The sequence below is a fragment of the Dermochelys coriacea genome, chromosome 2 (genome assembly GCF_009764565.3).
Source record: "Dermochelys coriacea isolate rDerCor1 chromosome 2, rDerCor1.pri.v4, whole genome shotgun sequence".
Lineage (NCBI taxonomy): Eukaryota > Metazoa > Chordata > Testudines > Dermochelyidae > Dermochelys > Dermochelys coriacea.
In genome coordinates this window covers 43,539,534-43,566,754 of record NC_050069.1, presented here as the reverse complement: position 1 = coordinate 43,566,754, position 27,221 = coordinate 43,539,534, and the positions used below count along the sequence as shown (strand labels likewise).

Sequence of the window (27,221 nt, the reverse complement as noted above, 5' to 3'; positions counted from 1 at the left end):
GACAACACTGCAAATGTATCCAAGATGAGAAGAAATTATTTAGAAGAGAGTGAAGAGTGTCCCAGGCTAACAACATATGGTTGCAGTGCTCATTCGATACACTTCCTAGCCAAAAAGACTTCAGTGTTCCAGAAATAAACGCTAATGTAGTTGAAATTGCAAAATACTTCCGTAACAACCACTTTGCAGCAGCTGACTGAAAAAAAAAAAAAAAAGTGGGAGGAACCAAAGCTAACTCTAACACAAGATGTGCGACAGAACTCGGTAGTGAACTGTTTTGAGAACTATATCAAGAACTGGCCTAATCTGATGAAAGTTTGTGAACAAAATTGTGAAAAAATAGATGCCACTGTCACAGCCAAAGTTGTCAACATTGGGCTTAAGAGAAATGTTGAACACATGCCGAGTACCTGGAAGCCTATTTCTGTAGCCTTGAACAAAATGCAGGGAAATAGTTGTTTTATTGTTAATGCTGTTGAAATTTGGAAGGAACTGGGTGAGATCTTAAAGAGAAATATGCAATCACAGAGTTAAATTACAAGCATTAAAAAAAAAAAATGGGACAAGCACTTTCTCAATACTCAGTACCAGGGTCAAACCTTAACTGCAGAAGAAGAGAAGTTGACTACGACATGGACATCCAGCAACCATCCATCCATAATGACAACTATAATAAGCTTCAGAGCTAAGGATGAACCATTCAAGAAATATATGTTTGCTGATGATGTTTTAAAGAAAGTCACACCAGTGAACTGGTGGAAGTCACTTAAGCACTTGGATTCAGAGACTGTTGACGTGATAATCTCACTTTTAACAGCAGTAACTTTTTCTGACGGTGTAGAAAGAATAATTTCTTCCTTTGGACTAATTCATTCCAAATTGAGAAATAGTTTTTCCTCACAGGAAACAGGAAAGCTTGTTTTTCTTTTCTAGAATATGAACAAACAGAAAAATGAGAGTGAAGATGACCGAGTTAGCTTCAGAAGCCAATATTTTAAGTTTCTTATGTTCACCTGGCTGCCATAGTCGATTTAATTTTTTTTAAAAAATATTTCATTTAACTATTTGAGTTTAAAACAATTTTAACAAAAACAAACCTGATTTTAAAAAACTTGAATGTTTAAACTCAAAAAATCATAACAGTTTTAACAAAACAAGCATATGAATATATAACATTGTTGTTTTAGTTAAATATCTGTCTAGTGAGGTTCTCCTCCTAATACAGGATGGCAAGAAAATCCTCCAAATATTAATGATGATTAACTTGTTGAATTGGAGATATTTATGAAGTCATTGAGAGGTGAACTATCTATTTCATTTACCTTTGGTAAGTGAAATAACCAAACCATCATTCATTTTCTGAAATAGCTGAAAAACTAATCTGAAAAGTTTTCAAAATAAGTCACTTAAAAAATGTATAGTGTGTACCTTCTAAAAAATGAAACCTACATCTCTCTCTCAGTTGTGAGACATATGCATTAAGGTTGTAACAACCAACAAGAATGCACTTTTATGTAGAAATCCATGATTAAACAGAGTCTTCCTGACTAGTGATTTAAATCAGTTTAATTTAAATCAAATCCACCCTGCCTGCTGGTGCTGGGGGGGGGGGGGAGGGGAGGGTTGGCAGGACTCGCAGGCTCCCTACCCAGCTCCATGGCTCCCCGGAAGTGGTGACATCCCTCAGCTCCTAAGCAGAGACATGGCCAGGCAGTTCTGTGCACTGCCTCTGCCCCAAGCACTAGCTCTGCAGCTCCCATTGGCCAGGAACCACGGCCAATGGGAGCTGAGGGGGTAGTGTCTGCAGGCAGCAGCAATGCACAGAGCCCCTGCACCTCCACCTAGGTATGTCACCGCTTCAAGGGAGTCCCTCCCCCCCCCGAGGTAAAGCACCGCCCAGAGCCCCAACCCCTAGCTCTGAGTCCCCCACCCAAACTCCTGCTGGGGGAGGAGAGTGCAATGGCCCGAGACTGCCCCAGCAGCAGCCACTGTGGCTGGCTCAGGGACTGCCTGAGCTACTTAGGTGGCCCCCAGGCCAGCCACACTGGTCGCTGCAGAAGTCACAGAACTCTCGGAAAATCACAAAATCCGTGACATCTGTGACAAACTCACGGCCTTAACCATAACTCATCAGGAGCCAATATGACCATTCTGCAATATGGATGAAGGCTAGCTCCGCTTGAATGCTGGTAGTCCTCTAACGTCTTCCCACAATGTCCTCTGTGTACCCAGAAAGGGCAGACAAGTTTTCCCACAATTCACTGGGAAAGCATAGAATGTCTCATCTTACTGTAGTGCAAGGAACTGTAGAACATACACCCTTAAGTCCTAGTGCCACACACTAGTGAGTGCAGCACTAACGTAGATACAGTGCTTCAAGTTTCAGAGTAGCAGCTGTGTTAGTCTGTATCCACAAAAAGAAAAGGCGTACTTGTGGCACCTTGGAGACTAACAAATTTATTTGAGCATAAGCTTTCGTGAGCTACAGCTCACTTCATCGGATGCATGCAGTAGAAAATACAGTAGGGAGATTTTATATACACAGAACATGCAACAATGGGGGTTACCATACACTCTGTAACAGGAGTGATCAGATAAGGTGAGCTATTACCAGCGGGGGGGGGGGGGGGGGGGGGGGAAGAGGAACCGTTTGTAGTACGGCTCACTTCATCGGATGCATGCAAAAGGTTATTCCGCCCCCGCTGGTAATAACTCACCTTACCTGATCACTCTCATTACAGTGTATATGGCAACACCCATTGTTTCATGTTCTCTGTGTATATAAAATCTCCCCACTGTATTTTCTACTGCATGCATCCAATTAGGTGAGCTGTAGCTCACGAAAGCTTATGCTCAAATAAATTTGTTAGTCTCTAAGGTGCCACAAGTAGTCCTTTTCTTTTTAGTGGTTCAAGTGTTATTTTACAATGTGGCTGCTCAAACTTGCACTAGGCTAACTTGAGAGGAGTAACTCCAGTGTAGATAACTCAGATTAACTCTGCAGTGAAGACATACCCTATAACAGTGATACTCAGACTGAGGCTCCCAGCTGCAAGTGGTTCTTTAATATGTCTCCTGCAGCTCTTTGCTACACATAATATTAAAACACTGTGTGATTTAATTATTAACCAATCTAAGTTACTACCAATCAGGATGCTTTTACTATGTTATTAATAATACTTGGTCAGTCATTTTGCAGTGAGAATTATTTTATATTATATATAAACTAAATAGTTTCCCTGTCATACTGTTTAAATATTAATATACAGTGCTATACTAAATAAAACAATGAATTCGCACTACTATGATTCTTTTCGGTAATGATTGCTAATTTGGCTCCTGAATCAGTGAGGTCTGAGTATTACTGGCCTACAACTGTTCCTGCCACCAAGAGTTCATAATCCAAGGCCCCAATCCCATAATATGACACCAGGAACACAACTGAAGGTAGTGGTGGGTCATCCCAGGTAAAGTACTAGGGATTATCAATTACAAAAACTAAAAACAGGTTTCAGAGTAGCAGCCGTGTTAACTCTTTTTGCAAATACAGACTTTTTTGCAAAAACTAAAAAGAGAAGATTTGATCAGGAGTAGAGAGATCAATTTTGGATTCATAGGCATAATTGCTACGTTATGTAGTGGATTGATCACAGGAGTGGGTGCCGTAAACTCCTGAATTCTAATCCCAGCTCTGCCACTGGCTTCTTGTATAGATTTGAACAAATCACATACAAATTTTCAAAAATGGCTACAAATTTTGTCTCTGTTTTTGTGTGCCCAATCTCAAACACGTAGGGACCAATTTTTAGACTTGCTGAGGACCCCAGATCCCATTGACTTCAAATAGAATTTGATATTGCTAACCTCAAGAGATAAAAATTAATCATGAGTTTTTTTAAAAACAAAATCATGCTTTTAGTCCGTCATTAGACTTTTCAACTCCGCTCTATTCCTCTGCCAACGCATGTGTGGTAATTTCAGGTTGAAAACTCAACCTTTAATGCACACAGAAATGCACACCATTCCTTGGGAGCCCAGATGGAGACTTCACTTACCCTCTCCTTACCCCCGAGGTAAGGGAGGCCACACATTTCCTAGTACTGTCTTCTTGACCCCTCAGCAACATTGTTTTGCCTCCTGCTGCCCCGGCACTTCTTTATCTGGGACCCTGTGGCACCACTTCTCTGACTCCCCACTCCCCCGGCTCTTCTCCGCCTGGTGCCCGACAACAGCTTTTCTCCAACTCCTTCCTCCCCTGCCCTGGAGCCATATTTGAAGGGAGGGCTTAGCGGCAGAGCTGTTGTCATATCTGTAGCCCAGAAGCTCTTGCACAGAGCTCTGCCTTCATGCCCAGCCCTGCAAATGGTGGGGCCAGAGTTGCTCCTTGTATCATTGCAACAGCTCCTCCTGCAGGCGGCAAAATCCACGATGCGCGATCAATTCGAGAGAGCCGGCAACACTGCGGGGGCTGCTTGGAGGACACTCTCCTCACCCACCAGTACCCCCGGGCTGCGGCCCAGCCATTCTACCCTCTCCATCTCCTACCCCATCACTATCCTTTGCAGCCCCCTACACCTACCTCCACAATCCCCCTGCTGCTTCCCCACTCACCTTTCCACAGTGTCTCTGTTGCGCCTCACAGTTCCTGGCATGTCCCGTCTAGCCCCCTGGACCACAGCGTGGCGCAGCGGTGACACCTGAGAGCATGGCTTCAGCTTCCCTGAAAACACAGGGAGGTGGCAGCCAACTTTATTACGGGCAGCCTCACTCCCGATGCGGATAGACTGTAGGGAAATGGCAGCCATCTTGCTTGCTTCAGCCCCATTAGCAATAATAGGAGATGGTGGCCATTTTTAATGAGGGAAAATTCGAGCGGTGGCAGCCTCTCACTATGTTTTCATGGGATGGGACAGGTGGAAAAAAAAAAAACCAAACCACCACCACCACCACCACCAGAATTGCTAGATTAACGATAGGTTTCAGAGTAGCAGCCGTGTTAGTCTGTATTCGCAAAAAGAAAAGGAGTACTTGTGGCACCTTAGAGACTAACAAATTTATTGGAGCATAAGCTTTCGTGAGCTACAGCTCACTTCATCCGATGAATCCGATGAAGTGAGCTGTAGCTCACGAAAGCTTATGCTCTAATAAATTTGTTAGTCTCTAAAGTGCCACAAGTCCTCCTTTTCTTTTTAGATTAACGATCAGATTGTGAGAGTTGTCAGCACTGAGAACTGTGAGTACCCACTCTTGAGAGCTGACAAAGAGCTGCACAGAGGAAACCATTTGCAGTGCACAAGTTTGATTGATTTTACAAGAACTCTGCTACATCTTTTTGAGTGCCATCTACTGGCACCTTATCTATTCTCTATTTACATACTTACAGAGTGTGTAAACCAGTTGGAGAACACTTCAATCTCTCTGGTCACTCGATTACAGACCTAAGAGTGGCTATCCTTCAACAAAAAAGCTTCAAAAACAGACTCCAAGGAGAGACTGCTGAATTGGAATTAATTTGCAAACTGGATACAATTAACTTAGGCTTGAATAGAGACTGGGAATGGATGAGTCATTACACAAAGTAAAACTATTTCCCCATGTTATTTCTCCCCCCACCCCACCCCCCACTGTTCCTCTGATATTCTTGTTAACTGCTGGAATTAGCCTACCTTGCTTGTCACCATGAAAGGTTTACCTCCTTCCCCCCCCCGCTGCTGGTGATGGCTTATCTTAAGTGATCACTCTCCTTACAGTGTGTATGATAAACCCATTGTTTCATGTTCTCTGTGTGTGTATATAAATCTCTCCTCTGTTTTTTCCACCAAATGCATCCGATGAAGTGAGCTGTAGCTCACGAAAGCTTATGCTCTAATAAATTTGTTAGTCGCTAAGGTGCCACAAGTACTCCTTTTCTTTTTGCGAATACAGACTAACAGGGCTACTACTCTGAAACCTGACACTTACAGAGCTCTCTAGTAACACTCCACACTTCTGAATAGCAGGCCCAATGTGCCTCAAACTGAGCAACTGAAAACTCTTGCCTTCGATGAATGCATCCGATGAAGTGAGCTGTAGCTCACGAAAGCTTATGCTCTAATAAATTTGTTAGTCTCTAAGGTGCCACAAGTACTCCTATTCTTTTTGCAACTACAGACTAACACGGCTGCTACTCTGAAAACTCTTCTATTCTACATAGGTTTTAATACCATGCTCATCACTCTGAGCACCTTCCAGTAGTGCCTTAAGTCACCTGAGTACACATCTATCACACATTGTTTATTCTCTCATCCTCTCCCCAGAGGGATAGGAATCTGTAGAGAAGTTTCTTGTTGTAGGAGTATCTTGTCTTCTTCTTAGAGAGAGAGAGATTATATATATACACACACACACACACGTGTTGCTATGTGTTTATATGAGAGAAGGCAAAGTCAAAGAAAAGAACTAGCACTTGGAGTAAAAAGTGAGGTTTGTGATGGTCCTTAGCTCCTGGGGAGTTCATGCCACAGTTTTAGAATTCTCTCCAGGGGAAGTCCGTCTCCTGCACAGATGAGCTTTACTTTTATTGTAGAGAGGTCCACTGTTTCAGACAAGCATATCAACCACAGTCTTCATCCCAGAATTTTAGAGGATCTTTTAGATGTTGTGGACACAGGTCATGGAGTGCTTTGAAAATAAAGACTAAGACCTAGAACTTGATTCAAGGTAGATGAGGTTAGTGAATACTGCCCCGCCTCCCAATTCTCTTAAGTTCTCTGTCACAGCTTCCCCATCTGTACAATAAGAGTAATGATTCCCTCATCCTCATGGGGGATTAGAGACAAAGAGGGTGAGATGATATTATTCAATGCAGCGGTTCTCAACTGTGGTCCACAGACCCCAAGCCCTTTCAGCAGGTCCGCCAGGCCCTGCAGCTGAAACTAGGTGCCCCAAGCCCTGGCGCCCCCCTGTGGGGCTGAAGCTGGGAGCGGCGCAGGGCTAAAGCCTGCCCTCCCCCCCCCGAAGCTGGGAGCAATGCATAGCCGAAGCCAGGAGCCCCAGCACTCCCTACTGGCAGAAGCCCTGAGCCCATAGGCAGAGTTGGGGGGCACAAGGGTGTTGGCCCCCCAAACTGCAGTCCCTTACCCAGAGTGGGGCAATCTGGGGGCAACTCCACCTCTCCTCCAGATCCCCTCAGGCCCAGTCCTCTAGCCAGGTTGTAGGTGGGAAGCTAGAGCCAGACAGTGTGGGGCAGCTGCTCCTCTGGCTGACGGTGCCATAGAGTGGGCAGTTGTGGCATTCCCACATCTGCTGCTGGTGCCCAAGGTTCCAGCTGTTCCTCAGCTCCCAGCCCTCTTTAACTGCTCACACAGCTGGTAAGAGCTTCCCGGACAGGGGACCCGGTTCTTGGGCCAGCAGAGCCCTCCGGGAACAGCCACCGCAGGGAGAGTCCTCCTGGCACACAGCCGCTAGATATCCTCCCTGCAACCTGAGCTACCCTCCTGCCCACACAGAGCACCTAGCTACCCCCTGCCTGCACCCTGAGCTACCCCCCTGCTGGTGCATTCCCTAGCTACCCTCTGCCTGCACCCTGAGCTACTCTCTGCCCCTACACAGTCCTAGCTACCCCCTCTCTGCACCCTGAGCTGCTCCCCTGCCCGCACAAAGCCTTTAGCTTCCTCCTCCTTGCCGGCACACAGCCCCTAGCTATTTCCTACCTGCACCCTGAGCAGTTTTCAAACATTTTGAGCTGCGTCCCCTCTTTGAGTTATATTTTTTGGTTATGGCCCCTGTCAGGGTTCCTTCCCCACTATGAACTCTAGAGTACAGATTTGGGGACCCGCATGAAAGACCCCCTAAACTTATTTCTCCCAGCTTAGGTTAAAACTTCCCCAAGACACAAAATCTTTGCCCTTGGATTAGGTAAATGCTGCCACCACCAAGTGATTTAACAAACAATCAAGGAAAGGACCACCTGGAGTTCCTATTTTCCCAAAATATCCACCCAAGCCCTTACACCCCTTTCCTGGGGAGGCTTGAGAATAGATAAGATGAGCACAGATCAGCCTTGGATTTTTAAGACCCAAAAAACCCAATCAGATTCTTAAAAAAACAAAACTTTATTAGAAGAACAAAAAAAGATAAGAGAGCAACTCTGTAAAATCAGAATGGAAGATAATCTTACAGGCAGTCAGATTCAAAACAGAGAATCCTTCTAGGCAAAACCTTAAGTTACAAAAAGACAAACACAGGAATACACATTTCCGCCAGCACAGTGAATTTCACAAACCAAAACAAAGAAAACCTAATGCATTTTCTAGTTAGATTACTTACTAACTTTACAGGAGTTGGAGGGCTTGGATCCTTGATCTGTTCCCAGCAAAGGTATCACACAGACAGACAGACAAAAGCCTTCCCCCCCTGCAGATATGAAAGTATCTTGTCCCCTCATTGGTCATTTTGGGTCAAGTGTCAGCCAGGTTACCTGAGCTTCTTATCCCTTTACAGGTAAAAGGACTTTGTCTCTGGCCAGGCGGCATTTTATAGCACTGTATACAGAAAGGTGGTTACCCTTCCCTTCATATTTATGACAGCCCCCCACAACCCTGACAGGCTGGGTGGCCTGCTGAGGAGAGTCAGGGGGTGGAGGTGGTGCTCACTCCCTGGACCCTGCTGTATGGAGTTGGCCCAAGTCTCATCAGCCTTTCTGCTGCCCCCAAAATAGAAGTAAACTATGCCTATGCCCAAGGTCCCCTCCCAGCCCAGAGCCCCAATTCCCCATCCCCGCTGAGCCCCGGAGTTTTTATAGCATGTTAGGGGGAGGCCTCAGCAAGAAAAAGCTTGAGAACCCCTGGTTTAGTAGACCAACTTCTGTTGGTGAGAGAGAGACAAGCTTCCAAGCCACACAGAGCTTGTGGAGGATGTAAGAATTAGCTTATTTAGCACTTAGAAGGTATTAGAAGCAGTAGGTAAGGGCTAAGGTCCAAATTGAGCCTCTAGATACAGGTGCGGAGAACTCCCATTGAACTAAATACCTAGATAGCATATATATTCCTCTTGGCAGCAGGGCAGGGGAGGTGAGTGCTGTGTAAGTGACAGGTCAGGGAGCAGGCTTGCCCTGTGCTCTCAGCAGCCCTACAATTGGTATCCAGCCTGTGAGCTCCCCAGGCGGGAGCTAGGGGTATATGTGTGTGTGTATGTATAGAAGAGAGACACAGACACCCAATGCCCTAGCAGCCTGACAGGTATAGTGTGAAAAACTGCTAACTGAGCATCCTCAGTAACATCTGCTCTTCACCTTACCCTTACTTGGCATCAGATTCTTCAGACAGCTTTTTGGGTTAAAAAGGAGCAAAGGGGGCAAATTTGAGGGGGTCGGGGATGGCCAGGGTCTGAGCAGGGGATGGAAATTGACTGGCTGTGGGGTTCAAGCAGCTGGAGGCAGGGTTAGCATAGGATCTGAGGAGAGGCGAAATCAGGGAGCTGGAGTTAAACTCAGGGGTCAGAGGGCAAAACACTGCACAGGGTAACAGTTATACCCCTGTGGACTGAAACACCAGTGTTTGCAAAAATAGGATGGGGAAAAGTGGGGGCAGAGGGTTTTTTTATTTGGTCAAATTTTTTATTTCATATATCCTCTCAGAAACAAAGAATCGCTCATCAGTTTATATGACTGCATAAAGTCTCATAGCAGTTTACAAATTTGTCTTATCTGCTGCTGGGATTCCCTGGATTGCGGCTTCCTTCCTTGTAATCCATTTTAAATATACTTTTGCTCCTTTTCATTGATTACTTTTTAAAATGTTATTTTTCATTACTCCTAACACCTCATCAGTTACCTTTGTTATCATTGTGCAGATGCATGTCCTTGTACTATTTAATTTATATTTTAATAACAAATACTCATCAAAAATATGTGTAAGCTGCATAATACCTGATGTTTAAATGACCTCACTCTATTAAGAGGTAATTGATACATATATACAGGAGAGAGGGTAGTTTGGAAGCTGGAGACTTTATGATTCCGTCCCACACCATTGTCAAGTTTTTCCTTTAGACACTCTTGGTTGGGTACAAAAGAAAGTTAGCGTAGCCAGCGGGGGGCAAAGTAGGCAGATGTACCTCCACGGCTCACAGTCTGTCCCGGTTTCAGAGTAGCAGCCGTGTTAGTCTGTATTCGCAAAAAGAAAAGGAGGACTTGTGGCGCCTTAGAGACTAACACATGTATTAGAGCATAAGCTTTCGTGAGCTACAGCTCACTTCATCGAGGACGAGAAAGGTGAGAGGGTAGCAAATTAGGACAAACCAGCAAATAAGAATACCATTGGATCAGTAACGGCTACCGGGAGCAAATCACACCCGAAGCAGTGCTTTGTCCTACCGGCTCTGGAGACCGGCTGGAGGCCTAGGCTCGGAGCAGCGCTGCAGGCAGAGGGTGATTGACAGGAGGGGCGGTGCACCAGGCAGCATGGCGGCCGCCATGGCACTGAGCGGCGGGATGCGCTACGGGCCCTGTTCCCGGCAGCTGCTGGGGCCGAGCGCCCACGGGCGGCTCGTGCGGCCGGCGGTCTGCGGAGGGAGCGCGGCGCCGGCCTCCAGCCGGCCCGGCCCGGGGGGAGAGGTGCGGTACTGCGCCGAGCTGCTGCGGTGAGTCTGGTGCGGGGCGGGCGCAGGGATGTAGCCGCCGCCCCAGCCCCTTGGGGGAGGGGAGGCGGGGGCTGTAACCCCCGCCCCAGCCCCGTGCGGGAGGGGGCTGTACCATACTTAAAAAAACAATAAAAGGCAGGGCCTTAATTTATTTAGTAGTTGTTGTTGTAAATCGCCTTGGAAATTTATCCTCATTGGGGGGGGGGGGGGAGGTGAAGTAACACAAGCAATGTAAATCTTAAAATTTATCCCCCTGCGGGGAGTCTTACCCTCGTGGATGAGGAGAGTGGAGGTAGAATTGGATTTAAAGTACTGAGAGCTTTAAAACGAAGACTAATGGGTTTAACTGAAATTCAGTGAAAAGGTTCATGCCTATAGTGAGATGTTTAAAGGGATGCACCATCAGCGCCCCGTCTGAACAGTCTTTGCTTCCTTGTTGTTACAAGCTACATCTAAAAAAGAAAAGGAGGACTTGTGGCACCGTAGAGACTAACAAATTTATTAGAGCATAAGCTTTCGTGAGCTACAGCTCACTTCATCGGATGCATCCGATGAAGTGAGCTGTAGCTCACGAAAGCTTATGCTCTAATAAATTTGTTAGTCTCTAAGGTGCCACAAGTCCTCCTTTTCTTTTTGCGAATACAGACTAACACGGCTGCCACTCTGAAAGCTACATCTAGGCTTACTGTAGCTGAAATTTATTACAGGGAGGAAAAGGTTTCTCTCTAAACGTGGGGTGGTAGGAAGGGCAGGGGACTTTGTATAGTTAGTTTCATTGTTCCCCCCCATGTACTTGCTCAGTTTCCTCTGTTGTTTGAGTGGGGTTTTTCAGCTACCAACAGGGAAGAGAATAATTTCCAAAATAGGGAAATGTCATTGTACAACTACAGATAATGGCAGGGGCAGGTGTAGTACTGGATACTTCTGTAACTCATCTTTAAAGAATGACTAGATTTCAAATTGATGGTATTCCTCAGTTAAGACAGTTTCAAAGGAACATTTGGTGGGTCTGTAATTAGCTATGAAAGTGCCCTTTAAGGACCTGATCCTAAGCCTACTAAAATTGACAAGTGTCTTTCCATTGACTTCAGTGGGCTTTGGATCAGGCTCCAGAACAGGTTTAGAAAATAACTGCCCAAGGTCACCCAAAGTACTTCCAGGGATTTGTTCTGAAAATTCACAGTAGATTTCCAGTTACTGTTTTTATGTCCACAAAGTGCTTGTCTGCAAATCTAGTTTTCTTTTTGCCTTGACACTAATACTGAAATAGTTAAAACTTGCCCACTTATTTTTACCTCATCTATGAAACAAACGTAACTAAAATGGGGTGGGAGGGGATCAACAGCTCTCATGAAAATGAGTAAATGTGTGCCCAGATGTCTATCCCTTGAAGTTAGGGGTTGAAACTTGAATGCAAAGCTTCACCCTATGAATGCAAGGGATGAAAATATAGGCACCTTAACTATATAGATAGTTTTGAATTCTGCTTGTAATAAGAATAGTTGAGTAGAACTCTGCATTTTATGGTATGGTTTTGTGTGCTGCAGTTGTTTGTAATATAATGGCGCTCCCAAGTGGCCAAAGGAGTGTACATCAGTTTAGATACCTGTAGTCAGTATGCCACAGCTGTAAACTTTATGCTGTGATTGGAATTGCAAACAAACAAAAGGACATATCTACACTTTGAGCTGGGAGTTTGATTCACAGTTTGAAGAGACATACTTGCATTCGTGCTCAGTGAACCTACATGTTAAAAATAGAGTGTACACATGGAAGCACAAGTGGCGGGAGAAGCTAGGTGCCCCGAATACATGCCCAACCAAGACCCTAGGCATTTACTTGGAGTGGCTAACCCCTCCACTGGCTCTCACTACTGCAGCTATATTATATGTTTAGCTGTTAGTTTCATCAGAGCTAATGTGGGTATGTCTTCTCAAGCTGGGAATCACATCTCCAGTTCCAGGAGAAGACGTACCCAGAAACTCCACTGGTCAAACAAACTGTCCTCTGCCAAGCTCCAAAGAGTCCAGTCTCTGTAAGCGTGGTTTCATTAGAACACAAGATTGGAAGTCAGGAGATCTGGACTGTAATTGCAGCTTTACCACAGACTTGCTTTGTGACTTTGGGCAAATCTCTTAAAGCCTGATTCTCAAAGGTACAGCTGCTCCTACTGGTGCACAGGGTGTTCAGATTGCTTCCCAGGGGGAGTGAATGAAATCTGTTCTTTTAACTGATTAAAATAAAAGCATCTATTTTTGTTTTGGTTAGAGTTACTAGTTGAGCTCGCCATTCGCTCCTATTAGAAGTAAGTTCAGTGCTGAGTAGAATGCTTAATTTACATATAGTTATAAATAAAATTGATAATCTTTTTGTTTGTCATATACAGGAAACGTGACTATGAAGGGTTTCTGTGTTCTCTATTGTTGCCGGCAGAATCCCGCACCTCTGCTTTTGCACTGAGAGCCTTCAACGTTGAACTGGCCCAGGCAGGTATTAAAATAGATTTGTGAAATACTGAACTACAACAATCATTTCAAGACTCTACATTGAACTGTAAAGAAGTGTTGTGTGCTGAGATTAAAGTTGTGTTTCAAAGGGTGATAAACAGATGGTCCACCACAAAACCCCAGATCTAAACACCTGTAGAAAATGAGGGGGCTTGGAATCTAAACTTGGATCTGAATTGTGCAGCTGACTCCTATCTGAAAAGGATCAAACCAAAAACCTTGAGGGCAGATTCATTTCTAGGTCTATGCTGGCAGAGACTTGGCAGACTTTCAGGAGGGAAGGTTGCATATTTAAAAAAAAAAAGTGGTTACATCTTCTCTCTGCTAGATGGCTGTAGTAGGCTATACCTCTCTAATGTCCCCTTGGGCAGAGGGTGGGCAGTACTCCTGTCTCTGGTGCACAGCCCTCCAGCTGTGCTGTTCAGGGCATCTGCCCCCTGGTTAGAGAGTTAAAGTAGTCCAAACAAAAAGTCAGTATGCTTCCACATCCCTCAAAAAAGCAGAGCCCCAGGCATTCAGGAAGCCAATGAGAAAAATAAAAGAGAAAAGTACCTGCCCTTCTCTTTCCTGAGAGGGCTTGGGCAGCCAGGGCTCTCAATCCATTTCCCAGTCAGCAACCCCTATTGCAAGGTGCCAGGGAGCTTCTTCGGAGTGCTACCCTATACTGAGCAAGCATCATCCTCCCTTTTAAGGATCTGCTTATCTGCAGGCTTGACAAGCTTCACAGATGTGCTGCTGTGTTAAGGCTGATTTTGCCTGGAGGAGCTCTTTAACTCCTTCCTGATTGGGGTGGAGATCTGCCCCACCACAGTGACCCACAAACTGCCAGTGCAACCACACAAGTTGATGCTTGCAAGAAAGGCCTAGCTAGAACAGCCCAGAGGATGTGCTGATTAAACATAATCCTGTTCAGCCTCTGTTGTCAGGACTCTTGGAGAATTTAAAGCTGCCCTCCCTAGCAGTGGGAACACTACCTGTGATCCCCAGGGGTGGTTTCCTCTGAGGTGAAACTGATCCAGGAACTGAACTTCGTGTGTTTGAAATCCAGATTCTGATCTGGATTTTGTGGTTCAGCCCAGTCTCATAATACATGTGCCTTCAGAAGAATATTTGAAATAGCTGCTTGTCTTTGGGTTTCATCAGTGCAATGCTGAATCTTTAAAAATATATTTTATATCTGAGATTAAAAAGCACAAGAAAATCTCAAGAGCAGTAAAACAAATACTAATCACAAAAACAAGAATTATATTAGTATGCAATAGCTTGCTGAAGTTTAATATTTTAATTGCCAAGTGATACATATAAAAATATTATCTAGTAGCAGTGTTTAAAAAATTGCTTACTAATCTAGTTGAACTGAAGGAGGTAGATGTGATTTTTTGTGATAGGTAAAGCAAGTGACTAAGGTGAAATGTACAACAAAGTAATCTTCTATAATTTACAGGAAGATTTGGGCAAAGTGTTTGATCTTCATTGTGGAATATTGGACACATTTTTGTTTCTGTCAGAGGTATTGGCCCTTCCTGTGAACAGCTTGTCTATAGTCATAAATAAAATAGCCATAAGCTTATTATTGGAAAATTTTACCACTGGAGAGAAGCTGATTTTTACACAGGCATGATCGATGAAAAATCTTAATTGTTGCATATCTTGGTGAACTGAAGGAGAGCAAGTTAAAACTTTAAGTTAACTGTCAGAAATGTTTTTATAAAATACCTGAATAACTTGGCAAAATGTTTAAAGAATAAAATTGTTCATTTAGTATGCTATGTTCACGGGGTGACATCCTGCCCCAATTATTTCCCCCTCCCTGAGTTTTGCCATTGATTTCAGCGGGGCTAGGATTTCACCCAACATGTGTAAGTTCATTTGGGATATATATGGCCATATTTTTGAGAGAAGCTGAATGCCCACAGCTCCTGTTGATTCACAGGTAAGCTGAAGGTGCTTAGCACCTTTGAAAATCAAGCTGTTAATTATTAGGGACTTATCCCTGTGAGATTCTGAGCCTGTAGGTTGCATTGGGGAGCTGAAAACTCAGCATCACTGGCAAGGCACTTAGTGCCTAAACCTGCAAGATGCTAAGGTATCCAAACTGCAAATAATTAAACATTCTGCTTTGTACATCATCACAAACAACTGAACACTGAAATCCAAGCTCTGCTTGCAGTTTTCTTGATGATAGATATGTCACTATCTGACTTGTTCCCTTCAGCTGTAGAAATCCTGATGGCAGTAACAATTTGACTCACTCCTGCAAGCCCTCAGTGTCTTTTGTGCCTTCCTTTTGAAGTCATGTTTTTTTTTTTAAAAAAAGCACATGTATATACAGTATGTATAAAAATTGTATGTATTTTATTTTCTCCTCCTACTCCTTTTGTATGTTGCTCACTGTTTAGGATTGTAATCTCTTTGGGCAGTGACTGTGGCCTAAGAAATTAGATGTTGTGAGGCTGAGGTGTCACAACTTTTAACTTTTAGGCACCTAGAAAATCCCTGTGATTCACAAAGCCTGACCCCTAGTTTACACTACATAATTACTTTGGTGTAGCTACTTTGCTCAGGGATGTGTATAATCCATGGGAGAGATATAAAGCCAATGGGAGAGATCTCTGCCATTGTCTTAGAGTATCTTCACCAGAAGCTCTACAGTGGCACAGCTACTGTGCATAGCTGCAAATTTGTAGTGTTGACCTGCCCTGAGTTAAGTCCCTAAGCTCCTATACAATGAATGGGGAGAGACATCTTCAACTGTGATTAACAAAAGCCGTCATGCTGGGCAGGGAGCTAGTCATCCAATGAGAGGCGTGTGTGCTACACTTTTGTTCTTGTCTTGGAGAGAGGCAGGTAAGTCTGGGCTGCAGGGAGGCGCCCCTGTTGTCTAAGGATTCTCAGCTGCAAACACTATTTGCAGTAGGTGCCTACATTGTTAGCAAAAAGCCACAGAGGAGGAAGAGAACTTCTCTCAACTTTTAACCCAGTGGTCAAGGTATTCACCTGGGATATGGGAGACCCCTGGTTCAAGTCCCTCCTCTACCTGAGGGGAAGAAAGGATTTGAACATTGATGTGACCCCTCTTATAGATTCATAGATACTAAGGTCAGAAGGGACCATTCTGATCATCTAGTCCAACCTCCTGCACAATGCAGGCCACAGAATCTCACCCACCCACTCCTACGAAAAACCTCACCTATGTCTGAGCTATTGAAGTCCTCAAATCGTGGCTTAAAGACTTCAAGGAGCAGAGAATCCTCCCTCAAGTGACCCGTGCCCCATGCTACAGAGGAAGGCAAAAAACCTCCAGGGCCTCTTCCAATCTGCCCTGGAGGAAAATTCCTTCCCGACCCCAAATATGGCGATCAGCTAAACCCTGAGCATATGGGCAAGATTCACCAGCCAGATACTACAAAAAATTCTTGCCTGGGTAACTCAGAAGTGAGTGCTCTAACCATTGGGTTATGGGATATTCTCATGTGGGGCTCCCTCAGTCTTTCATGTTGAAGTTGTTGCGCTCTGGCTAAATAAAGTCAATGGATTAGAGGGACTAGATCATGTGTCCCCTGAGTCCTCTAATGACCAAGCTGGTCTACATTACCACTGTAAGTCAATCTAAGTTCCACTACTTCAGTTATGTAACTGAAGTCGACATAATTTAGGTCGACTTATAGCCGTGTCTGCCCTGAGCTGTGTCGACAGGAGATGCTCTCCCATGGACATAGCTTCCACTTCTCAGGGAGGTGGAGTAGAGACTTGATGGGAGAGCACTCTGCCATCAATTTAGCGTGTCTTCACCAGACCCGCTAAATCAATACCCATTGCATTGATCGCAGCAGTGCCAATTTAGCCGGGAGTGTAGACATGGTCTTCCGAGTGAAAGATGCATACTGATGGCATGTGATCAGAAAAATTATTCAGGAAAGATGATACTTAATTATGCTCTTTAAGTGTCTTTAAGTGTTTAAGCTAAATGCCTCCATTAGACTGTAAATTTCACTCTTAAATGTATTCTTTCCAGATTAAAGACTCCATAACACAGAAGACCATAGGTTTGATGCGAATGGAGTTTTGGAGGAAAGCTGTGGAAGATATATACTGTGATAACCCACCACATCAGCCAGTTGCTATAGAACTGTGGAAGGTAAAATATCTTTCCTGTCTTAAAATTTACTTATAATTATTCTTTTACCCATGGAAAATGTTTTGTTGTTTTGCATGTGCTATACTGCATACTAACTGTATTTTGTGTTATACAGATAATGTATGATATGTTGTATGTGTTATACTAAGAGCAGCCTGAAGCAAAAAAGGGAGAGATGGACAGTGACGATGCTGATATCTAGGGAGAAGTTACCAGAAAAATGTAGCAACGAGTCAGAACTATGTTAATCAGAGAATTTGCCTTCTAACCAGGTGAAGGGTCAAAATCATTAGTGACCATTTTTAAATCAGTACCAATTAAAGTGTTTAAGTAAATTTTCCTGAGCCTCTACTAGTCTTTTCCAAAGGTTTAAGAACTGAAAAGACAGAAATTAGTGTGATCAGAGACTAAAGCCAGAAAGCAGACCATACAAAGAAAGATACACTACAGGAGGCCCACACCCTCACAGTTAAAACTATAATGCACGCTATTTCATATTCCATTGCACTTTGACTCCCTAGAAAACTGAATAGCTGACAGTTTCTTTTTTTTTTTAAACTTCCACAAAATCCAAGTTCTGATTTGGATGCTGAGTTACAGGGATTCTACTTACCTGCCAACTTTTGAAATATTTGTTTCAAGAAACCTCTGTGTTGTTCTGGAGCTTCCATGAACTTACAAACTCAAGCATGCCTACAGTTTAGTATCTCCGCTGGCCATGGTTGGGGACAAAATGACCAGCTGACCAAACCTGTTCGCTCTAGTTAGGACACCCACTGCATCAGATGACTGATGATTGCCTGTACTTAACATGGGAATAAATAGACCTCAATATGTTGCTTTACAATTATGATTTCCAGCTGGGAGAGGTCATTGCCTTAGGACCACAGACTGACATCTTAAACTCTCCATCTAAGGAGTCATGTGCCTCTGTCTGTGTTGAAAGTGCAGAAAAAATAGGGAACCCCCCTATAATGGTGGGTTACTATACTACAATTCCTGTATGATTAGAGGGTTCACTTGAGGGCATCATGGCTCCCCATCTATTGTCTGTTGTTTATCTGAGGTCAGGATCACAGCCCTTTACTATCCTCTTTTTCTGATGTTGGCACTGTTGTGTTAATGGACACACCGAGTGTGCTCTTCCTCCTTTAGATCTGATGTCAAGCACAAGTCAGTACTTGTTTCTATCAACAATCCTGTTAAATTATAATTGGATTTAAACAAGAAACTGTTGAAGAAAGAGAGAAAACACTGGTAATGCCAAGAAATAAACAGCATCTACTTGATTCTCATCTAGGAGATCCAACACTATTCCTAGACATCTCCAACTCAGAATTATTTATTTCTTTAGTCACAACAAAGCTCTAATATAATTAAAAGAGAAGCTGGCAAGTATTCTGGACCTTAGTTATAGATTATTGGATTCAAAGCCCCAATAGAACAGACTAGATGTCTTTGCTGCAAAGGGTAAAATTTGATATTGGTAACCTTATTTCTGCACCTTTTGCTTTTTATTCACTTTCTCTCTGCCCCACTACATGCCAGACTGCCCACAAGCAAGCTGGTCTCTTTGTTCTCCCACAATGTCTGTGCTTCCAGGAATGGATTTGGTCCTTGGTTACTCTTTTTCCATTCCAAAGGTCCCCTCCTGTGTGGTTGTCTGGATCTAATAGATTCAGCATACGTTGGCTTGGGGTATGTCTAAACATGTTCTTCCCAGCTCTCCTCGTTGGGGCCTGCTTGGATCAATAATAGTGGTTTCTTCCAAAGGATAATTGTAGCAAACATCATGTGGATGAGCATCTGTATAAAATGTCAGATTTTGAGATAGTTAGACCTGCTGGTCATATACCCTCTTTCCAGGGAGTAAACCAATCTTGTAGTGAGGGGAGGGGAATAGATCCATTCCTGCAACAAGGGTTGCGCTCACACCTGGTTTCTCTATTAGGCCCTTTAAACAGAATCAATTGCCAAATGAGAAATAGTTCAAAAAGCTTAAAAGCATTTCTTGGATGTTCAATCAGCTTTGATGAGCAAAGAGAACACTGAAGCAAACTAACAATCTCCTTGGATTACCTCATAATGTGCACTCATATTGGTTCCTAGAGTTGTGATTTTATTTTCTGTGCCGCTGGACACACCCGGAATGATCCTGTATGGTCATTTCAGTCTTTGCAGAGAGTAGCTGCCCAAAAAAGGACAGGTTGTTGTTAAAATAAAAAACAATTCCTGTAAAAAAGTAACTTGAAAAAGCAGTCCAAATTCATGGATAACCTGCAGACCACTCTCGTAGCCCAATTCATAGAGCTTCTTTAGTTAATGTTTCTTCTATCAAAAACATTGCATGCTATATTTTCATTACTAGGTTTGCATGGGGGACAATTGCAGTTTTACACATCAGTTATCAGTTTGGTATATATTAAATACATATTCCCAAATATTTTATATGGAATATGGCCAACATTTTCAAACTTGGTTCCCAAAGTTTGGTGAACAAATTCATATGAAGGCACCTAAATAAAACTCGCCTGATTTTCAGAGGTGCTGAAGCTTGCAGCTCCCATTGATTTTTTTTTTTTTTTTTTTTTAAAAGTCTAAATATGGATTTGGGCACTGAAGTTTAGACACTGTGATAGGGTCAGGCCAGATGGCTACAGGAGAGTGATTTTTTTTTCCCCCCCGAGTTAGAAAATGCTTTATTCTGACAGATGATTGTAGACAAATATCCACATTCGTAGTTGGAGACTTCAGCTGGCCATTTCACAGGGCCCGTTCCTTATATGAATTACATCACTGAATCACAACACTCTTTTGTGTGCTCAGGAGAATGATAGAAGGCAGATATATTAGCCCCAGGTTAAGTAGGTCCCTTTTCCCTGGGTAAGGTAACAGGGAAGGTTCCAGAACAATCAGGATCTTTCTGGAAACAATTAAGGTAGACAGGTTGATTAGAACACCTGCAGCCAATCAAGAAGCTGCCAGAATCAATTAAGACAGGCAGGCTAATCAGGGCACCTGGGTTTTAAAAAGGAGCTCACTTCAGTTTAGCGTGTGTGCGAGGAGCTGGGAGCAAGAGGCACAAGAAGCTGAGAGTGAGACAGTGTACTACTGGAAGACTGAGAAGTACAAGCATTACCAGACATCAGGAGAAAGGTCCTATGGTGAGAATAAAGAAGGTGTTGGGAGGAGGCCATGGGGAAGTAGCCCAGGGAGTTGTAGCTGTCACAGGAGCCACTGTAGACAGCTGCAATCCTCAGGGCCCTGGGCTGCAACCTGGAGTAGAGGGTGGGCCTGGGTTCCCTCCATCCCCTCAACTCCCTACTTGATACCGGAGGAGTTGACCTGGACTGTGGGTTTCACCAGACGGGAAGGTCTCTGGCCTGTTCCCTGATCCACTAGGTCGATCAGCAGAGACTGCAGGGATTGTTCTTCTTCCTTTTCCCCATGCTGGCCAGTGATGAAGCTAGCTGAGTGAATGGCAGATTTGAGCCATGAAAGTGGCCAAACTGAGGGCTGCCGTGAACCTCTGAGGTGAGCAAATCTGCCAATAAGCACAGGATTCACCAAGGCAGAGGAGGAACTTTGTCACAACATCCATGCTTGAAAACTCTGATCTTTGAAAATGTTTTGTATTTTATCAAGAAACTCATCAGATTGTATATGAAATTACAACTTACGTGTGGGCTACCTTTTCAAAAGTGACCTCTAACTCCATCTTGTACGCCAATTGAGACACTGACAGCCTAATTCTAAACACATTTTTGTGGGAGTTGTCAGTGTTCAGAACTTCAATCAGGACCTGTATGTCTGAAGTTATGTACCCAAAATTAGAAGTAATTATTGACAATTTGGCCCGTAGTATCTGTAACTTAACACAACTCAACTTGTTGCTTCCTGACCACTATGGCACTGTTGCAGCCAATGCACTTACCAGACAGTTAGTGCTAACAAACTGGAAAACCAGTTGGGCATCTAAGGCCTAATCTAAAGTCTACTGAAATCGTTAGAAAGATGTACCTTTGCAACTTTTTTTTTTTAAATATGTGCAAAAATAGTTTTTTGGGGTTTAAATTAGATCTAAAGAGATAGATAATGATCTGTAGAAAGCCTTGATTCTGAGAACAGACTGCTCCAAAACTTCTATCATAAACAGTTAATCATGCAGATTCATACACAACAGTACATACTAGCTGCAAAATTGAAGGTGATTTTTGAGGGAATTTATTTTAAATAATAAGATTGGAAAAAAATGTATAGAATGGAGGAGCTGTGAAAGGAGGGCAAGAGTTTGGCAGAGATGAGTGGCTGAACAGGAGATGGTAGAGGATTATCAGTTTTCTATAATATATTGAATAATTATACTGTTTATACATTAAATAAATATATATGAATATTGTGTTTAAAAAATATCTGTTGACATAACATATATAGTCATGCTAATTATTGTTCTCCTGAAAAACCATTAGGGAAGTCCTTTCATTGCTTGTCTTAGGAAACAAAATGCTGTATTTGGGAAGTGAACAATGTGATCTGCAAATATTTTTGTTGGAAATTGTAATAGAATGACTCAGTAACAGAATGAATGTGTAGACTTAAATTATGTTTTAAAGAAAATGTTTTTTAAAAATGTCTCCTTCGTTTACATGTTGGCTTGAGGCACAAGATTCTGTTTTTTCTGTAGCAGTAGTAAAGCGAGATCAGTTGAAAAGTTTTATACTTAATTTTTTTTATTACACACTTTATTTTTCCATTTTGATTTAACTCGGATGATACTGAGCAAGTCAAATCTTACTTTTAATAACAAAAAGATCATTAAAAAAATTACAGCCTTTATCATATCTTGCTTTCAATAATTTTCCAAATTTTTCCTTTTTTCTAAACGGTAACATGGCTTTTCTTTATTCATTTCCAGGCTGTCAAGAGACATAACTTGACTAAAAGGTGGCTTCTGAAGATTATTGATGAAAGAGTAAGTAATTTTTTAATCTGTTGTATGCATTTTAATTTTTCCTCTCATATTTGACTTTTTGAATCATGTGTACCTAACCAAAACTTAAAGAGCTTATCTTTTCTGTTTCTGTATAGTTGTATCCTCTTCTTTGAACAGGAGTGTCCTATATACCAGCCAGCCCTTGGTAGTTTTTAAACATTTCTCCCTTGCTTTAAAACTCCACTCCTTGAGACTCCATTTCATACTCTCTATTATCTTTGTGGCCATGGTGGAGAGGGTATAACTTCAAATTTTTTGCTTTAAAAAACTGTAGTTTTCATGAAAGCTTGCAGATTGTCAGCTCTGAAAACTAATGCCCTCACTTTCACAATATCAGTGCAAGTTTCCAAATGCCACCCTGTGAATTTACCTCACTGGTGACTGGAGTGTCTAGGGGTCTATGGGCTTATGTGGTGTTTAGACCTTGGGCTGGCCCTCTGCACAGAGGTGAGTTTGTCTCCAAGAGATCAGAGACAGTTAGCTCTCACACACAGCTAGCTTCCAGTCAATTCTCATTTCTAAAAGATGCAGTGCTCTGTAAGTTTTTCCACTTTGACTTCTTATAAATTTCTCAGACTGCCTTTTCATGGTATACTATTCCTATCCACTCACATCATCTTAGTCTCCTGACGGCATTCTGTGACCATGTTTGTTTGGCTTTTAGAAATTACTTTAAAATATTTCTATATTGCCTCATATCAAGATGAGTTATGAGCTTAAAATCTCAAACAAATGTCATTTTATATTGCCTTCCCTACAAGATAATATATATCTAAGGTACTTATATGGCCCTGATTACCTTAGTTGTTTGAACACCTCACAGTCTTTAATATATTTATCCTCGCAACCTCTATGAGGTAGGGAAATGCTAATATCCCCATTGTACAGCTGGGGAACTGAGGCACAGAGAAGTTAAGGGACTTACTGAAAGTCACATGGGAAGCCTGTGGTGAAGCAGGCTATTGAATCTGGGTCTCAGGTCCCCTGGATCATACTTCCTATCAGAGCACTTTATAAACATTAATTACTTTAACATCACCACATCAGTGTGAGGTAGATAAGTATTAATATGCACATTCTGCACTGAAACTAAAGGACTTGGAAGTCCAGTGACTCGCACAAGCACACACATGGAGTGTATGACAGAGACCGTCGAGGTCTCTTGACTCTCAAGCCTGTATATTTTATCCACAAGACCAGCCTTCCTGTCATAGTGAGTGAGTGTTCTAGTTCTGATAGCATTTGCATGAGACAGCCAAGTACACTCAGTAGTTTAAAAGTGCTTTTAAAAAAAGCACACACTAGAGGAACATATTCTGATATCTGTAATTTTCTTTCACTAAGATATAAGCCTCATTCACTGGTAATGGACTAGACTTGGCAGTTAATAGTGTAAACATACTGTACAGTACCCTTCATCAGAACTAAGGGTGTGAGTCTGCAGTAGCATGGCATGAAGACTCCAAGGCCAGGTTTGCACTACAAAGTTTTGTTGGCATAGCTGTGTTGGTCAGACGTGACAAAACGCACACTTTCTAGCTGACAAAATTATGCCAGCAAAAATCCCAGTATAGATGCACATATGCTGACAGTGTGCTTCCATCAGCATAGCAGATATTCAGTGTTATCATAGTCATGTCAGTCTCAGGATATTGGAGCTTGTCTAAGCTCGAAAGCTTGGCTCTTTCAGCAACAGAAATTGGTCCAGTAAAAGATATTGTCTCATCCACCTAGCTAATATCATTTGGGGTGATGGTAGTGTTATTGCCAGCAAAACACTGCTGTTGGTATATGCTGTATCTATGGCAGGGGACTCTGTCAGTATAGCTATACTGGCAAAGCACTTGTAGTGTAAACAAGCGCCATCTGATTTAATGTTAATACAATATTGCAAGAGAGAATTTAAATATACAATGGTTGTGGTTCCTTCAGCAACCTTAGCTGGTTGCCCTTGCACATACATAATATTTTGTATTGCTGGAGATGTTTTAAAATGTATTCCTTAATGTGTGTATGGTTTTACACACACACACACACACACACACACAATTCCTCCCCATCCCCTAATGTAAGTTACTTTTGTCCACTATACCCTAATGAAGGATTATATAGATCTGCTCATAATGATCAGTTTGTGCAAAAAAACCATGTTCATGTTGCAATATAGACTCGTACATATTCATGTTCTGTGCTCAAACTATAGGAGAAAAATTTGGATGACAGAGCATATCGCAACATCCAGGAACTTGAAACATATGCTGACAACACTCATAGCGCTCTCTTGTATCTTACCTTGGAAATGCTGGGTATGTGGTTTTTCTTTATTTAGGATTTTTATGGAGAATTTATCAGTAGTGCTATAACTGCTACTATATTTATTAATGGGGAGGATTTTCAAAAGTGCTGATGGTTGAGCTAATTCTGGTCCCAGTAAAGTCAGCAGTAAAGCTTCCATTGACTTTAATGGGAGAAGAATAGGTCAATTCTCTGCACTTAAATCTATAAAATTAGGGCTGTCGATTAATCGCAGTTAACTCACACAATTAATCGCGATTAATTGTGCTGTTAATAGAATACCAATTGAAATTTATTAAATATGGTGCATGTTTTTCTATATTTTCATATATATTGTATTCTGTGTTGTAATTGAAATCAGTGTACGTTATTTTTATTACAAATATTTGCACTATAAAAATGATAAACAAAAGAAATAGTATTTTTCAGTTCACCTCATACAAGTATTGTAGTGCAATATCTCTTTCATGAAAGTGCAATTTATAAATGTAGATTTTTGTTGTTGTTACATAACTGCACTCAAACAAAACAATGTAAAACTTCAGAGCCTCCAAGTCTACTCAGTCCTACTTCTTGTTCAGCCAATCGCTAAGACAATCAAGTTTGTTTACATTTGCTGGAAATAATGCTGCCATCTTCTTCTTTACAATGTCACCAGAAAGTGAGAACAGGTGTTCCCATGGCACTTTCGTACCCGGCATTGTATGATATTTATGTGCCAGATATGCTAAACATTCGTATGCTCCTTCATGCTTCAGTCACCCTTCCAGAGCACATGCTTCCATGCTGATGATGCCCATTAAAAATGTGTTAATTAAATTTGTGACTGAACTCCTGGGGGGAGAATTTTATGTCCCCTGCTCTGTTTTACCCACATTCTGCCATATATTTCATGTTATAGCAATATCGGATGATGACCTAGCACATCATTCATTTTAAGAACACTTTAACAGCAGATTTGACAAAACACGAAGGTACCAATGTGAGATTTCTAAAAATAGCTAAGGCACTCGACCCAAGGTTTAAGAATCTGAAGTGCCTTCCAAAATCTGAGAGGGACAAGGTGTGGAGCATGCTTCCAGAAGTCTTAAAAGAGCAATGCAGAAACTTCTACTTCAATGCAGAAACTACAGAACCTGAACCACCAAAAAAAGAAAATCCACCTTCTTCTGGTGGCATCTGACTCGGATAATGAAAATGAGCATGCATCTGTCCACACTGCTTTGGATTGTTATTGAGCAGAATCAGTCATCAGAATAGAAGCATGTCCCCTGGAATGGTGGTTGAAGCATGAAGGGACATGTGAATCTTTAGCGCAACTGGCACATAAATACCTTGCAATGCCCGCTACAACCGTGCCATGCGAACACCTGTTCCCCCTTTCAGGTGACATTGTAAACAAGAAGCCGGCAGCATTATCTCCTGAAAATGTAAACAAACTTGTTTGTCTGAGCCAGTGGCTGAACAAGAAGTAGGACTGAGTGGACTTGCAGGCTCTAAAATTTTACATTGTTTTGTTTTTGAATGCAGTTATTTTGTACATAATTCTACATTTGTAAGTTCAACTTTCATGATAAAGAGATTGCACTACAGTACTTGTATTAGGTGAATTGAAAAATACTATTTCTTTTGTATTTTTACAGTGCAAATACTTGTAATCAAAAATAAATACAAAGTGAGCACTGTACACTGTATTCTGTGTTGTAAATGAAATCAATATATTTGAAAATGTAGAAAACCAAAAATATTTAAATAAATGGGATTCTATTATTGTTTAACAGTGCAATTAATTGCACGATTAATCACGATTGTTTTTTTAATCGCTTGACAGCACTTTATAAAATTAAACCTATTTCAAATGTCATAGCCATATCTATCTTGCTTAAAAATATAATCACATCCTAAGTGGGGGGGGGGGACAATCAAACCCTAAAAAATAGGCTAATTATATAGCCTATCAGTCATTGACTAGTAGGTGTATTCATTTAGAAAGGGAAAAGGAGTGAAGAGTGTAGGGACAATGTCTAACTCTGTCTGTATATTGCCTAACATAATGGGCCCTTGCGTAAGAGAAAGCAGTAGGGTGAGAACTAACCACATGATACTTGAGCTCTGGACTTTCAGACTGTGTACTTCTAATATTGATAGTAATCATCTGCCTCCATGCTTTGGAGGAAAATCTTTGATGGTCTGACTTGCATCTTTTAATTTGATAGAACCAACTCTGGAGAATTTTGTACTTACCATGCCTGTCACAGAGCTTGCTTTTTCCCTCACCAGCTCCGATGTTTTAGATGGACTTAACAAAAAAGTAAATAAAGCTAAAACCTTAGCCATATCTCTTTGTGCTATGGTACCACAGTCCAGGCCCAGACGTGTAGAGATGGCCATAATATAAATATTAAAGAATAATATTGAAAATGTGCTAAGAGAAGAAGCTGTGACTTCATAAAATACAGGCTTACCTAAATTAGACAAGTTACATTAATGAACTAAATATAATTTTGCAATGTGACATGGTAGCAAAGAACATCAATCTGATCAAGAAAATGCAGGAAAGCAAAATAAAACGGATATTTTGACTAGGCATCCAGTGAGGGGCTTAGGAATATAAATATACAAATATTTGAAGAGATTAAATGCCAAATTAAGTTTGCTAAGTGAGCTA

General features: G+C 42.1%; 2 protein-coding genes across 11 annotated transcripts in view; one reads left to right on the top strand and one right to left on the bottom strand.

Annotated features, from left to right (window-relative positions):
• TP53INP1 (tumor protein p53 inducible nuclear protein 1) overlaps positions 1 to 4,774 on the bottom strand; it is a 63,648-nt gene extending 58,874 nt beyond the window's left edge. For 3 of the 7 annotated variants that reach the window (XM_043507587.1, XM_043507588.1, XM_043507590.1), the window contains exon 1: positions 4,612 to 4,773. The gene's annotated coding sequence lies outside the window, so the exon portion shown is untranslated. Of the gene's footprint in view, positions 1 to 808; positions 832 to 4,579 lie in introns of those variants that run through there. The other 4 variants (XM_043507594.1, XM_043507595.1, XM_043507589.1 and 1 more) reach the window with 3 other exon arrangements.
• A 5,641-nt stretch (positions 4,775 to 10,415) lies between these two features.
• The window catches only part of NDUFAF6 (NADH:ubiquinone oxidoreductase complex assembly factor 6), a 30,475-nt gene continuing 13,669 nt past the window's right edge, over positions 10,416 to 27,221 (top strand). For 2 of the 4 annotated variants that reach the window (XM_038389460.2, XM_043507578.1), the window contains exons 1-5: positions 10,416 to 10,620; positions 13,007 to 13,106; positions 17,143 to 17,265; positions 22,181 to 22,237; positions 24,462 to 24,564. In XM_038389460.2, the coding sequence (XP_038245388.1) occupies positions 10,442 to 10,620; positions 13,007 to 13,106; positions 17,143 to 17,265; positions 22,181 to 22,237; positions 24,462 to 24,564 (562 nt within the window). In that variant the 5' untranslated portion in view covers positions 10,416 to 10,441. Of the gene's footprint in view, positions 10,621 to 13,006; positions 13,111 to 17,142; positions 17,266 to 22,180; positions 22,238 to 24,461; positions 24,565 to 27,221 lie in introns of all 4 variants that reach the window. The other 2 variants (XM_038389461.2, XM_043507579.1) reach the window with 2 other exon arrangements.